At 30.6% G+C, this 16,452-nt stretch overlaps 1 protein-coding gene across 1 annotated transcript; it reads left to right on the top strand.

The window, feature by feature from the left end:
• Window positions 1-14,824: 14,824 nt before the first annotated feature.
• LOC107430389 (expansin-like B1) lies at window positions 14,825-16,452 on the top strand. Its single transcript, XM_016041228.4, has 4 exons — window positions 14,825-15,063; window positions 15,227-15,333; window positions 15,622-15,933; window positions 16,029-16,452. The coding sequence occupies exons 1-4, from the start codon at window positions 14,928-14,930 to the stop codon at window positions 16,221-16,223; spliced, it is 750 nt and encodes a 249-aa protein (XP_015896714.2). The 5' UTR covers window positions 14,825-14,927; the 3' UTR covers window positions 16,224-16,452.

The following is a 16,452-nucleotide window of genomic DNA, read 5'->3' as shown; positions in this document are numbered from 1 at the left end:
TTATTTTTTAAATAACTTTTTAAGAATGTCGTTTTTAGAGACAAACTAATAGTAAAATTCAATCTCTCTCTTCTGAGTTTGAATTTTTCCACCTTTATTATAAAAAATAAATAAATAAATAAATATATATATATATATATATATATTACCAAAAAAATTATAGGAATATGAGCATCAACGCACCTTATACTTTGCATGATTAGGCTTTTTGAATCTTTTTTTTTTGGGGTAATATTGTGTATCTGAATTTCATTTTTTTTTTTTTTAATGTTCCCTTTTATTTTTTAACAAATTTATAATATGATCGATACATTGGGAAAAAAATGCAAAATGTAATTTTACATGGTATATGGTGTAAAATGCAAAAATTCCAACAAAAAAAATTAATGAAAAATCAATATTTTTTTTTTGATTCAAGAGAACTGTTTTTCTTTTAACATGTTTTTAAATGTTTTAAAGGAATGCAAATGTAATTTTTGAAAAAATAAATAATAATAATAATATGTAAATATTATAGAGATTAAAAGAAGAAAAACATAAAGACTTATAAAAAAAAATCGTGTATTCGTAAAATCTAAAATAAAACTTAAAGATTATTTTTATAAAATATTTTATTTTATTTATTATATGTACTTTTTAAACTTATAGTTATATTTATTATTTTTTAAAAAATACTTTTAAAATTTTTTAATATGTTTTTTAATATAAATTTTGCTTTTAAAAAAATTGATTTTTTTAATGTTTGTTCAAATTTTTCATTGGTCTTTATGTTTTCTTGAATATTTATTTTATCTTTATAAAATTTAAATAATAATTTGTACATATTATAAATATAAAAAATATAAAGAACCATAAAAAGAGATAAAGTATAAAATAAAGAATTAAAAAATTATTATGGTAAAATATATTATTTTATTTATTATACGTACTTTTTACATTTATATTTATTATTTAGGAAACGAGATACTTATAAGATTTTTTAATATTTATTTTTATTTCTAAATTTTTTATTTTTTCCCCAAAAAAATTAATACATGTTCAAATTTTTTTTTTCTCGGTCTTGATTTATTTATTTTTAGGACATCTATTAAATATAAAGATTTTTATTTTTATATTTGAAAAATTACATTTTAATTTTTTTTTTTTTACAAACATCTTTAAAAAAATAATAGTATTATTTAATAATTTTTTTATTCTAAAGCTTTTGCATTTTACATCTTAAACTTCATGAATTTGCACAGTTTTTATTCGTGTGCTAGTCATATGACAAGTTAGTTAAAAAGTTGATAGAAAAAAAGAGGATGCAATAATGTAAAGAAAAGTGAAATTCAAAGTGCATAATGTCACATGCAAAATGTTAAAGCATATATAATTTAGAATGCATTAATACATATAAGTGAAAGCCCCTTTGCAAAATAATAAAAAGAAAAGCTATAATTGCTATTGTGATCCTCATAAAGAGTTAAGTGTCTTATCATTTAAGGCTACTTTTCTATACTACAGAGCCCCTTAGATTGACTTTTGAATTATTATAATTATATCAATTAAGTCCAGTCATACATTGAGATGAATAAATTTGCTGAAATTAATAATATCCAATTTATTTTAACTTTATTTAAAAAACTATTTTATCCTATTTTATTTTGCTTTCGAACCATCTGTCCATATATTTTTTTAAGAGTAAAATATTTGTTGTGTGTAAGTAGAGATATTATTGATCTCAAAAGTAGATTCTGGAGATGATAGAGATCTTAGAGAGTGTGGAGAGATAAAAAGTGAAGTTCTTAATTGGAAGGTAATCCAGAGGCATAGGCTGGTGAGGAAGAAGATAAGTGAAGGAGTGATTTTTCTTGTTTAATAGCTTCCCAATTTATGTTCCAAGCCTACTGATGTCGCGTGGCACTTGCCACAACAGCAACAAGATCAAAATCAATATGTTACTGATCTAAAAAAATTTAGCCTAAAAATAATCTAAGAAAAATAGAATTAGGATCCTTTGCTTTGTTTTTTCTATACTTGTTTATATTTGTTTTTAATACTAACCATTCATTGTCAATCTAATGAATGATTTATATCCATTTTATTAAAATAAATTTTTAAAACATAATTAAATTCAAATAAAATATATATGATTAAATATTTTTTGTATTAAAAAACAAGCATACACAAGACTAGAAACAAAAAAAAAAAAAAAAAAAAAAAAGTAGAGGATCGAAGGTTATAAAAATAACCTAGAATATTATGTGATTAGGTAGCATTCAAAATATATAATTTCTGGTACATAAATAAATTATTTATTTATTTTTATTGTCCAAATAAATTTATTATCATTATTATTATTTTTTATATAATAGATCCGAGCATCTATAGCATTTATTTAACTTACAACATCGATAAATAGGTTTAACAAATTTATACAATTGGTTTTTTGGCTGGATAGATATAAACTCTTTGGAATGAGATCCATTGCCCTTAACTGATAAAGTCCTTCCAATAAAAGTTTAACGTGTTACTAAAATATTTCTAAAAAAAAAAGGGGTCGTTACTTTTGATTCCTCTTCTTCTTTATCAAATTGCTCTTGTGTTTTTGCAATCTCGAATAAAATCCAATTAGCATGTGATCTCTTTATTGCTTGAATCAAGGAAAATCTTAGCCTGCATAACCTAGTACACCAACAACAAACACAGCTACTGGAAGTCTTTGAATATCAAATTCTATAATTTGGAGGAAAAAAAAAAAAAAAGGAGAGTTACTTGCTAGCCATAGATCTCTTTTTGTGTGCTTTTGTGTGTGTGTGTGTGTGTGTGTGTGTGTGTGTGTGTGTGTATGCCATATCCTTGTTTTAATATTTTCTTAGATGGTTTCTTTTAACCTGCAACCTACAAGTTTCTTTCCGAAGGTACCCATATGGCAGAGGCTTAATTTAAAAGGACTCCAAATTTCCAAGCAATTGCAACAGTTTTTCTATGAGATTCTCAAACCCATCAATCCACAGTAAATATACACTCTTAGTTCATATATCATTATTTCTTACTTTAATTGAACTATGTCTAAGTCTCAAGGATCCAAGATTGAAGGGCTAAACTTTTTTATCATCCAAGACGGGAGGACCTAAGAAGAAAAGTGGAAGTAAAGGTTCAAGGATGGAGAGCCAAACTTTTTTCTCAATCAAGAAGAGTCAGCCTTGTCAAACATGTGGCCCCCTCTATCCTTGTGTACTCAGTGTCCTTTTTCTTGCTTCCTAAAGAATGGTGTGAGAAAATAAAAAAAACGGCCAGAGCATTCATTTGGAAAAACAAAACTAAAGCCTTCAAGGTTCTAACCCAGTTGGCTTAAAGAAAGTGGGCCAGCCGAAATCTAGAAGGGGTTTTGGGATTAAAAACTTATGGAGTTTCAATAGAGCTCTAGTGGCCAAGCTTGGTTGGTGTCTTTCCACTTAAGAGTGCAAATTTTAGGTTCAGGCTTTTAAGGCTAAATACTTCTCCCATTCCTCTTTCATGAAGTGCAAAAAGAAATATGGTAGTTCTTGGTTATAGTCTGGTATTTTAAGGGTTAGATCCTTGTTAGCCAATGGTTTATGCTACAAACTAGGAAAATGGGACATGATGAATTTTTGGAGAGATCATTGGATTCCTAATAGACCAGACTTTCTACCAAAACTAAGAAACCAATCACATGATACTATTGGTATGGTTAGTTCTCTGAAATTGGGCAACGGAGCTTGGGATGAAAACGTTTGGCTTGGCTTTTTGACCAAGATTCGGTGAAGAGTATCAATGAAATGTTTTGGGCCACAAGTGACCAACATTATAAACTCATATGGACAAAAACCAAGACGTATAGTATGAAGTTAGCGTATTGTTTGGAATAGGGAGGGGAACACACGGTGGAAAGCTGGTGGAAGTATTTATGGAGTAGCGCCATCCATGTGAGAACAAACTTCTTTATGTGGAAACTTGCTAATTCAAGCCTTCCTTTGTTTATGAATCTTGTGTTTAGGGGAGTTGACATAGCAAATAGAGTATGTCCATGGGTGTAATTGTACCAAGACTGAAATCCATATGTTCTTCCAGTGTGAAATGGCGAGAAGACTATGGTTTGTCAGCCCATGGGCGATCAAATGGGATTTAGTGGGATATGGCGATTTGATGTCCATTCTTAAATGTTTATCCAATCTAGTAGGAGTGCTCCCAGTCATGTGGAAGATAAAGAAAATTTCTTTATTTGCGGTGCCATCACTTTTGAGCATCTGTGGTTATTTAGAAACAAAGTGTACCACAAAGAAAATTTTAAAAATGTGGACCTTTCACCACTTTTGATAAGAAGCAGATTCAAAGTATTGATTGAAGCACAAAAGCAAGAAGGGAAGGATAGACAAAAGCAAAAGAACTCTAGTGAGCGAAACAATCTTAGTTGGAGATGTGCACCAGCAGGAACCATAAAGCTAAATTCAGACACAGCAGTGAGAAGTTGTGGAAGTTATTAGGCCGTGGTAGTTTGTGATGATAGGGGAAAGGTGTTGGATATTCAAGCCTTCAAGTCAAAAGTATTAATTCTTGAAGTGGCTGAGCTGGATGCAATATGGAGGGCCATGCAGGTGTCTTACACCCATGGTTGGGAAAATGTGATTCTTAAGATAGATGTTCTAACAATGATTAATGCTTTAATTAGAAAAGAAAAGAGCCCATTTCATTGGGCCTCTGGAAACTTTCTTAATGACATACTTTTGTATATTCCAAACTTTACAAGCTTAAGTTTTATTTGGACCCTAGGAAAGCTAATAGGTTGGCCCATAGTGTGTGTTAGTGGGCACACAACCCATTATGTCAATGAACCTGTGGAATCAAGTTGGTTGCCGTCCTCCTGTATTGACTATATTACTTAGGAGAGTGTACCTAAGGAAGCCCTATGAGTCTAGGCTTGTGGTATGATTTTTTTTTTTTTTCAATGAATTCCCAGTTTCAAGAAAAGAAAAAAAAAAGGTCTCAACACCATAAATTAAAAAAAAAAAAAAAACTTACTTAAATTTATGAAAATTCAAACCAAGCAACCTAGCAGATAAATTTCACCTGCAAACTATTTCTTATCTATTTGTTAGGGATAAAAGGAATTATATAAATGTGCATGGCAGCCCGACTTTCAAAGGTAGAAAAAAGGAAAAAAAAAAAAAACTACTATGCTTCTGGGAGCATTAGAAATTTATTCTAAAAAGACATGACCAACTATTTTAGACAAGACAATATGATTGAGAAATTGATGACAAATCTAAGGATAAATTTCAAATGACATGCATCAATCGATTGGTGGGACAAACTTATAGATATTTAAAAAGGGGACAGAGAATCCTGTTCCGAACTTTTTACTTATTTTTCTATTAGCATTTTTTTCTTTAATTTTAACATTTTCATTTTGCTTTCTTAATAAAACCAACTCATTCTATAAAGCATTATTTCTTTATGTCTCTTCACTCCATTGGTCTGCTGCTTTGTTGTTTAAAAGTATTTTAAGTCTGTGTCAAAGGTTCATTTATGTGTTCTTTGTCTGAATTCCTAGGAAAACTAATAGACCAGCTCATTTATCTTGTCAATAGAGTGTGAAATGTAATGCTATTGATTATTTCAGCCTTTTGCAAATTTGTCTTGATTTTATGGAATGTATGATTCATAAAAGTGGCTCTATGGCCAACTTGTGAATCTTGGCTTTTTTGCCTTCTTGTTAATAAGTCCCAAGTATTTTCAATAAAAAAAAGATATGTATATATATATTACAAAAGGGAAAAATAGTGAGATTAATGTGCACATGTCCAATTTGATTTATAACTAGTATTATATTGGTTATATTATATTAATCACATTAAAGCCTTTAATGTTGCTTGGGTTAAAACTAATTTACACCCAAAGTCATTATTTTGTAAAAATTCAAATACTTTATTCAAGAAAAAAAATTATTATCCAAAAAATACAGTAGCCAATTTCATGATTGCCCATAGCTAAGAGATGAGATCTATATATCCTCAGGTTCAAGATCTTCGACCTCTACAATTTTATGATGTAATAAAAATCTCTTCACCTAAACTCTTATTTTGCTGAAATCCAAACCTTAATGAAGAGAGAATTGTGGTTCAAACAATCATAGATTGAATTTCATAAGATGATGTATTCTTATTTTCTGTATGTGACTTTTGTTTAGGGTTAAAACTCATTTTCACTCTAACTTTTTATTGCCAAAATACAAATGCTTCATTTTCGAAAAATATCTTTATAGTCAAGTTTGATAATGCAACTATATATATATATATTGGTCAAGATAATGCAACTATAGCTTTTAATCACTTAGGTAGTTAAAGTATTTTAGTACACCACAATTCATTAATGCTTACTAAGTTTTTGAAGAGTGCTTCGGTTAAAGCTCTTTACAGTACTCAAAACCTTTATCTTATCTAAATCTAAATAACTTATTTTGGAATACTTGTAAACAATATTGTTGCTTGAATTTAATAAGACAATATACCTTCATGTTCATACAGTCATGCATGCTCACACATGTAGATTATAAAATTTTTGTTGATCTAAACAATAGTGGGAACCTTAGTTTACAAGAGAGTTCAAAAACAAGGAAAATGATTGCTTACTCTTCCACCAAGACCAAAACCTCTCCTAAATTTAACTTGTTAAATTCATTTTCTTATTTTTTATATGTTTTAAGTCGTCTCTCTATCTCATTTTTTTCTCAAATACTTGTTCGTCTCTTCTAGTTAGTTTTATTTTTGTTTACCAAATTCATTGTCGTGTCACAATTGTTTGTTAGAGTTGATTATTAACAATTAATGTGCCCACAATAGATTATTTTAAACGTTTAAATATTTACCTGTTATTTCTCACCATTTATCTTGTGCGAAAAATAACTTCAAAACATGTTGGCACAACTATAATCATTTATCTTCAAGATCACTAAATATAGTGGTGATGACAAATTAGGAATTAGTCTTGTCTATTCGACCAATGATTGGTCTCATCTACTCGACTAGAAATTGGTTTTATCTACTTGACCAAAAATTGGTCTCATCTACTTGATCAGGGATTAGTGTCATACTCCATCAGAAATTGATCTCATCTACTCGATTAGGAATTTATCTCAACTACTAGAATTACGATAGTAGGATATAATTTTTTTTATCAATATCAAGAAAGTCACGAAGTGAAATCTTTGTATGCTTAAAATTAAAGTGATAACATATATGATCTATATTTGAGTTAACTATCACTTATTTGAATAGCACAATATTTAAGGATAATAAATAATATCTCGTGGTTTTTTTTTTATGGTTCAAACTGAGATTTGATGAAATTAAATTCAAATGGCATTGCTACCTCAAAGGCCTAGATGCTCCCATATATAGGTCTCACTTCTTCAAGAATACTATGATCTCAAAATTCCCTTTATTATCTCTATTATTAAACACCATAATTGATTTCTAACTTAAGTGCCAAAGTACTTTTGATTGCACCACACCGGTTTAACTCTCTCTTTAGTTATAGGTCAATAGTCGGATAGTGATGAGAAGTAGTTCAACAGCAATCGACTAGACAGAGAGACGATCAACTAGGTGAATGAATGGTCGACTAGATAAATCGGTGTTCAACAATCAATCAAATTGAAAGAGATATTGAAGGTCAACTTATCTGCATCAGCATCTTTATTTAAAGTGGTACACTTGGAAATATCATAGACATGTACTGATACGAACCTAGGATAACCTGCTCTTAAACTCGTATTATATTAGACCGGATCTAATCATGTTCAAGTTCTAATGGTCACTTTGATCCCTAACCAACCTGTGATTAGAAACCTTGGTATATAATGAAGACGCCACAATAGGTGATGGAAGACCTATTGATAAGTCAAACTAAAACACTCATTCACTAATGGTGTTTTAGGTGTTCAAAAGAATAAAGAGAATTCAATCTCACAAATAATTTTCTGTATAAAATTTAAGCTTGACTTTTCATTGATAATAAGCATTTAAATAAGCTAAGATTACAAAGCAAAAACCCTAAAAAAAATTAATTCAAAACCGGACTCAAAGTGTGGAGAAAAAAAAAGTAGAGAAAAGGAAAGTGCCTAATTTTTCCTAGTTTCTTAAACTAATTTGGATTAATTAATCCTTTTATTTTGAATTAGGAATTAATTAGTTTAAAATTGAAATACTAAAATAATAACTTTTCTAAACTTATTTTTTCAGCAAATAAATAAATAAAAATCAAAATAAAAGACTAATTTCCAAAAACAAAAAGTCAAAATCAAATTAGGAAACTAGTTATCTAGTTTGACTACTAAGATATCTTTGACCAATCTCCAGCTTTTTGGGGCTCCAAATCAGCTTCTATATGCCATTTAGGATGCCAAATATGATTAATAATGATTCCCACACGTTTTCCCTTGATTGGAATAAGTCAAACAAGAAGAAAAATCAAAATCAGCGCCAAAACAGCACATTTTCGGCCAAATTGAGATGCTGTCCATACAAGTTCTTTTTAGATGCTTTTGATTCTACCTTGGCTAGATCCCATGTCCTTTTAATGATATTATTTGAGTTCATGAAGTGTTAGAACCATTCCTTGCTGCCCGGACTCTATAAATGCACCAAAATTGCTACTCGGGTCTGTATCAACTTCCACCACTTGTATGCCCAAAATAAGTCTTGGATCTTCGGATATGGACAAGTGTTCTTGAGAATGAATTATCCCCTGGATAAAAGCGGCAAATTTTTCCCTAAACATCTTAGCTTGAGCCCTAGTGATTGGCCCAGTCTTCATCCATATCGAGTCAGTACCCCAACGGGTTGTCGGTTGTAAGAGCTTGGGCGGAATCACATCATTCCCCTCCTCTTAAAAAGGATTTGTCCTCAAATCTAGTTTATCACCTGTAGCAAAAGGAAATAAATCAACATCTTTGGATGTAGCACTCATATTATACTCAACTGGTAAATCAAGTGTGTAGGTGTTTTCATTGATCTTTTCCAAAACTTGAAAAAATCTATCTCCTCGCGGCATAAGCTTGGACTTTCTTTGTTCGGGAAACCTCTCCTTCCTTGGTTGAAACCAAAACCAATCTCCTGGGTCAAACACTATCACAACAAATATTAGAAATACAAGTTCATCACACTTTTTAATTTTAGCAAATAATCTCTCTCAAATTTTCAAGTTTCCACTAAGTAAAAGCTTTCAATAATGCATATAAAGTTCTATGCAACAAAAGCATCTTTAAATAAGTATCTTTAATATTAATGACCAGCAATGATTTCTTATTCATAATTACTCTATTAACATCACCAAAGCTAAAATAAAAATTTCTATTTTTTCTCTCTTTTCTTTTTTTTTCCTTTCTCACTCACGGATTCATTGAATTTTGCATCACCCTCGGCTTTTGCTCCAATTTTCTCACTCTCGGATTTGTTTAAATTTTTCCACTCAACCTGGGTTTTAGAGGACTTACCTTGGACAGCAAGCTCAAATTTCCCCTCTTGAATGGATGGTGGAACCGTTGGTACCATACTAACCTTTTTGTTTTAGCCTTTCGGCTTCCCTCCTTTGTTGCATTTGTAGTTGATCTCTAAAAACCTCCTTCGGGGTCAATCGCTCCAGCTTGACCTTCTTACCTTTAAATATAAAAACAATACAACTCTCTCAACCATATTGAGTAGCATCTTTATCAAATTGCCATGGTCTTCCTAATAGAATATGTCCGGCATGCATAGGCACAACATCACACAAAACAACATCCACATATTTATCTATGGTAAATTTTACCTTGGCTTGTCTATTCACTTTCATTTCACCACTATCATTAAGCCATTGTAATCTATATGGTTCTGGATGTTTAATAGTTGTTAAGCCTAATTTATCAACCACAATGTTACTAATTACATTTGTACAACTCCCACTATCAATAATCATACTACAAATTTTACCTTGGATTCCACATCGGGTGTGGAAGATTTTTTCTCTTTGAACATGGTCCTCATCTTTGTATACAGCAAGTACTCTCTAGAAACCAAGTTTAATTCGGCATTGGATGCATTCAAAGTTTCGGCCTTATCCTCTAAGTCCTCCTCCTCTTGCTCGGCTTCATCTTCACTTTCCTCACTTTCTGATTCTAGCTCACCATTGCCTTTCAACACCATGATCCTTCTATTCGGGCATTGGCTAGCGGTGTGTCCTTATCCCTGGCACTTAAAACAAATAATTTATCTAGATCTTGAAGGTTTAGGATCAGATTTTACCTCATGTTTAGGTGCTTGGATAGATTCGACTTTGGACTCCCTTTTGCGGAATGGAGCTTTCTTCACCTAGTTTCGGTTTTTGTTTTGCTTCAAAGGTGGGATTACTTCTCCAAGCACTTGGATTTGATCTTCTGCTGTTAAAAAATCCTCCAAACCGTGAGCCTACACCCCTCCTCTTGAATTGATACTCTAATTTAATAACAAATGCAACATCTCCTCCAATTCCACATATTGTTGTAATTCTAGTTGATTGGCTATTTCAGGATTCAAACCACCAAGGAATCTTTCCATGGTTGCTTCTCTATCCTCATTCATGTTTAATCTCATCATAAGTTACAACAATCCTATTGCCTTAGACTTTCATATTAAAATTAAGTAAGAATTAAACAAGTGGTGGATAATAAGAACATGAATAATAATTTCTAAGAACTACTAAAACTAAAACAATGTTTTTTTCTAATAAAAAAGTTATAGATTAATTGCATTTTAGTACATCTTAATTTTAAAATTTTATGATTTAGATTCCATATCATACTCTTTATTTTTAATATATGTACATCGATCCAAATGGACCTTAACCTAACGGAAAAGTTAACTTCCGTCCACATGCACGTGCCTCTCATTTCTTCACCCCTAAACACCCTATAGGACCATGGTTAAACTGCAAAACTGACATTTAACAAATTTTCACTAATACCACAAAGGATGTCCGAGAAATTCCTTTAAAAAAAATATATAAATAAGCAATTAATGTAACCTTTTAATCAAACTAGTACAAGACAATTAAAAAAAATGTTACTTCAGTATCATCATTATGTTACTCCAGTATCATAATACTATCCCAGCAATTATTTTGATATTCTTGGATTATCTATTTCAACATGCCCTTCTTCCTGTGTTGTCTACACGTCCTTGTTCTTGGATTTCTTCTTGTTGGATTTCTTCTTCTTTTCAAATGGTAGCCTAATCAACTTTAATTTCAATTTAGATAGTCCTTAAACTACCCACATTAATATTGTCGTTTTGTTATTATGATTAATTAGAATAGCCATAAAAATTAAGCACATGTGCTCTTTATGTGAACCGATGGTTAACTCTTACATTAGGCCGAAATCCAATTGGGTCATATGTGCATTAAATTAAAAACAGAAGGTTCATCATAGTGACATTAAAAATTTACTCTCTAAACTGTAAAATTTTGAAACTAGAGGATTAACTCAAAAACTAATACTACAAAATGTTTTTTAATTTTATGGTAATCCTAGCCACCAGTGAGAAACATTTTGATTGCTCTAACACCAAACTTAGAATCCACTAAAATTTGACACTAAGAATGGCTAGATGCTTTTACATAGTTTGTTAGAATTCCATCAGTGCGTTACAACCAAACATGATGATGGCTTTGGCATATGTGCATTAAATTAAAAACAGTAGGTTCATCATAGTGACATTAAAAATTTACTCTCTAAATTGTAAAATTTTGAAACTAGAGGATTAACTCAAAAACTAATACTACAAAATGTTTTTTAATTTTATGGTAATCCTAGCCACCAGTGAGAAACATTTTGATTGTTCTAACACCAAACTTAGAATCCACTAAAATTTGACACTAAGAATGGCTAGATGCTTTTACATAGTTTATTAGAATTCCATCAGTACGTTACAACCAAACATGATGATGGCTTTGGTAGGTCTAAATTCAACTCTTTTTTATTTTATTTGTTTATTTATTTTTTTTCCATGGCTTTTGGATTTAGATCCATAAAATAAAACCAGTGAATTTTCACTATGTCATTGAGAATTAAAATATTCTATTTTTATTTTTGTCCATATTAAAATGCTCTCTTTAATTACAGTATGAGAAGTTAAAATTTTTATTCAGATCAAGATTTAAACTTTAATCTGGATATATAGTTCCAATGATTAGGACAGATCAAATTTATAAATACTTTTTTTTTAATAAAAAGAAATTAATTTATTCAATTTATTTGCTATTGCTAAATTAGGTGACATAAGTGGATAGGAATGATAATAGACAGGTAAACTTATATAACTAGTACGCACATGTTGATATACGAACGTGGGCGGCTGCTGATGGACAAATGACATGGGTTATGATGCATTTTTTATTTATTTATATTTTCTGTGCATAGCAAAGGTCACGTTTATCAGAATATACAAAGAAAAATTACTGTTGATAAAAAAAATTAGTTCAAATGGTTGAATATTTCGATTTATATTTATGAGAATAGGAATTTGAATCATAGAAAAAAATAAATAAATATATTGTAATTTAGATAAATTGTTAAAAAAACAATTACTGCTTAAATCGAACCTATACGTCCACATCGACCAAGTTTAGATTTGATCGGTACTGTTCATAATCCAAGATTTGGATTAATCTTGGATTGAGAAAATGGTGTTGCTGGTTTTAGAAAAACCCAAGTGGGAGTTTTAGAGAATTCAAGGAATATAGACTGATGGTAAGAGCATAATAGACTTTGACCAAGAGAAGAAAAACATGCCAAGCTCTACACCTAAAGTCTAATCACTAAAACCTTGTTAAATTTTGAATAAGTAAAATAATTGTTATTTCGTGGAATTGGCTTGCAAACTGGCTGTATGAGAGGACTCAAAAATTGAATCTCGAAACTACAGGACGGAGCTGTGCTTTGGCCTGGTGCCCATGGCCCCACACGGTTTTTTTTTTTTTTTAAATTTTCATTTTATATATACCCTTTTAATATTTTAATTAAAAAACTTAGTTAATTTCTTTTAAAATGGTTTCTTAGTCCCCTAAATAAGGTAATTATATCATCTAATTAATAAGGTAGTTATTGTTTGAGATAACGTAGTCTTTCTTATGAAAGTTTTGATAGGTAATCTATAATTGTGCATAATTATACTATGATTAGGTATCAAAATAAAAAGGATTTTTTGAAATTATCTAGGAGTATTTTATACCCTTCTTAATTATCAATTAGAAATAGTGCTTTATGTTAAAATAAATATTTGAAATAAACTAATCTAGTTTTTTTTTTCCTCCTTAAAAAAAGGTCCATGAAGATTTATTTTATTTTATTTTTTTGTAAAATTCAATTAACAATTTATTTATGTTAGTAAAATTTTGACTGGTGAAAAATTTTGTGTTATTAACCAATTAGTTAGTTGGAGATCATAATTTTTTGGGTAGTCTCCATATAATCTTCTAAATAATAAATATTTCACATTGAATGTGTATATATGATTCTATCTATTTTTTTTTTCACAATTGTAAAATAAATTTATATAATATTGTTGTTTACATACTACCATTTAAGTATTAAAAAAACATAAAATAATTTTATACAGTATTTTTAATACTTAAAATACTCACAATTTATAGAGTATTAATTAAGTCAAAAAATACATTTTTTTTTTTTTTTTTTTGCAAATCTCTATCAAATCAAACACCATTCGACGAAAACCTTTCATAATGCTTTCGGATGAAACTGATAATTATGGAAATTCCATAAAAAAATTTCTCCGATTAGAATAGTTTTGGACAATGAAAAAATATATTCGTTAAAGTGTTCATCTCAAAATTATAAATATCTGTAAAGATGTTTGATTGTATACTTTTGAATACATTTGAAATGTTCAATCACATATTTCTAAACATATTTGAGATGTTCGTCTCTAAAGATATCCAGTCGCATATTTTTGAATGCATTTGAGATGTTCAGTAATATTTTAAATATGTATGAGATATTCATATCTAAAAATGTTTAATCATATACTTTTAAATATATTTAGGATTTTCAATTACATAATTTTAAACACATTTGGAATGTTTAACTCTATACTTTTGAACACAAATATGTTTAATTGATAAGTATCCTTAATAATAATTTAAATAAAGATAAAAATATAAATTATAATTGGACTTTATAGAATACTTTTGTTAGTGCAACTAGAACTTCTTTTCTATACATGAATTTAGAAAATTTTATTTAGTAAATATATATTTATCCCCAAAAAAAAAAAAAAAAAAAAAAAAAAAAAAGGGGCTCTGGCCCCTCAAAGATCATTTTCTATCTTCGCACTTGAAGAGATAGATATACTTCGATAATAACGGTTAAGTATGCCTGTCAATGCCCCGGATAGGTTCTTCTACTTTGAGTCCAAATTGGATGACAATGGAGGAATAAAAGGAACAAATTGTCTTTACTGGTATGATTAATAGAAAATCTGTAAAAATTTAACTACAGGTAGAAAGAGGTAGAGAAAGTAGACAGAAAAAAAAGTAAGGCAAAAATTATTTCAATAATATTACCTTTTGGTTGATAGAGAGCAAAATCTTTCTATTTTTTTATTTATTATTATTTTTAAAACAATGGTCGTAAAAGGGTCAATGAGGAGGTCTACACGCGTAGTTGTTCTAATCCTGATCCCTAAGCATCCCCCTTTGAACTCCCTTACTATCAAGTGGAAAGAAATGGTGGCTAACAACACCTACCTGGCTTCAAATCCTCAACTATAAATATAGGATACTTGAATTCTTTGCTCTCACAACCTCCTCATTTCCTACTTTCTACTCATTCTAGCTCAGCTTTCTTTCTCTTACTTACCTTCTCTTTCGATTTCTTAGAAATACCTATCAAAATGGTGTTTGCAATAGAAAAACAAATGTTTCTTCTTGGTCTTGTGATTCTCTTTCCTTTACTTTGTGGCTCTCAGAGCACCTTTTCAAGCTCCAGAGCAACCTATTATGGTAGCCCTGACTACTATGGAACTCCACGTATGTATAAAAGTTTTCACACTTCTCTGTTAATTTTTGTTCACAATTAGCATTTTTGATCAGCAAAAAGTATTTGCTTTAAATGGTAATACAAGTACTTGAAAAGTGCTCACTACGTTACAAATATACAAATTAATCTAAAGTGATGTTCACTTTTTTTTAGGTGGTGCTTGTGGGTTTGGAGAATATGGAAGGACTGTCAATGATGGCAATGTTGCAGGAGTTTCTAGGCTCTACAGGAATGGAACTGGCTGTGGTGCTTGTTATCAGGTATTTGATTAAAGAATTTCTTACTATGAAGATAAATATGGTGGGGCAATTTATTCTTAAAAGTAATTTCCAAACAAAATTACATGACAAAGTGTTCATACAGTTTTGAAGGTTACAGCTCACAAAAATCCCAAAAAGAGCATATCCACCTATTCGAAGTCGCTTTCAGCACTCAAAAGTTCAAACTCATGAATCATATTGCCTCTAATTATTAGATTAAAGTAGCTATAGAGTTTAACTTTAGCATTGCAAACTCATTTTTTTAATTCGTTAACTAACAACTTTCAGGTTAGGTGCACAAATCCACAATATTGCCGTGATGATGGGGTGAACATGGTGGTGACTGACTATGGTGAAGGAGACAGAACAGACTTCATTCTCAGCCCAAGAGCCTACACAAAGTTGGCAAAGCCAAACTTGGCCTCGGAGTTGTTTGCTTATGGCGTCGTTGATGTCGAATACAGAAGGATCCCTTGCAGGTACTCTGGCTACAATATCAGGATCAGGATCCATGAGAATAGCAAATATCCGCAATACTTGGCCCTAGTCGTTCTATACGTAGCCGGACAAAATGATGTCAATGGGATAGAGTTGTGGCAGGTAAATTTTTTCGGTCTCACTTGGTCAAAATAGTCGAATTTCCATACAAATCAAACAAAAATATTGATGGGAATTTAATGTTGTTTTCGGTTCAGGAGGATCGCAAAGAATGGAGAGCAATGAGAAGAGCCTACGGAGCAGTATTTGACTTGGCACCAGCAGGTGGTCCTATATCCTTGAGGCTCCTAATAAGTGCCGGTGGAGGCTACACCTGGGTCCAAGCCAACGATGCAATCCCTAGTGATTGGAACGCTGGTGCCGTTTATGACACAACCGTTCAGCTCACTTAGGTGGACCACTTGAGATTATGTATACCATATCTGTATTCCAGTAGGGTATGATATACTTTTTAATTGTTGCTTTTGTAGTTGGTCTACGCTTAGTATGATGTATCGTACGGCAGAGTTAGGTGCAGTTCCTCAACTGCCTTTCCTCAATAAATAAATTAGATTATTACTTTGATGTAGTGATGACACATGAATAAAATAAGTCCCAGATGTTGGATCTTTGATTACTATA

Source organism: Ziziphus jujuba, chromosome 6 (genome assembly GCF_031755915.1).
Source record: "Ziziphus jujuba cultivar Dongzao chromosome 6, ASM3175591v1".
Classification (NCBI taxonomy): Eukaryota; Viridiplantae; Streptophyta; class Magnoliopsida; order Rosales; family Rhamnaceae; genus Ziziphus; species Ziziphus jujuba.
Note: the sequence above shows the minus strand (reverse complement) of the source record. Positions and strands in the feature narration are given on the sequence as shown.

Excerpts from the sequence above, each read along its gene's own strand:
- LOC107430389 (XM_016041228.4), top strand. The coding sequence starts at position 14,928 with ATGGTGTTTGCAATAGAAAAACAAATGTTTCTTCTTGGTCTTGTGATT. Across the intron at positions 15,064-15,226 it reads TGACTACTATGGAACTCCAC|GTGGTGCTTGTGGGTTTGGA; the intron begins GTATGTATAAAA and ends ACTTTTTTTTAG. Across the intron at positions 15,334-15,621 it reads GCTGTGGTGCTTGTTATCAG|GTTAGGTGCACAAATCCACA; the intron begins GTATTTGATTAA and ends AACAACTTTCAG.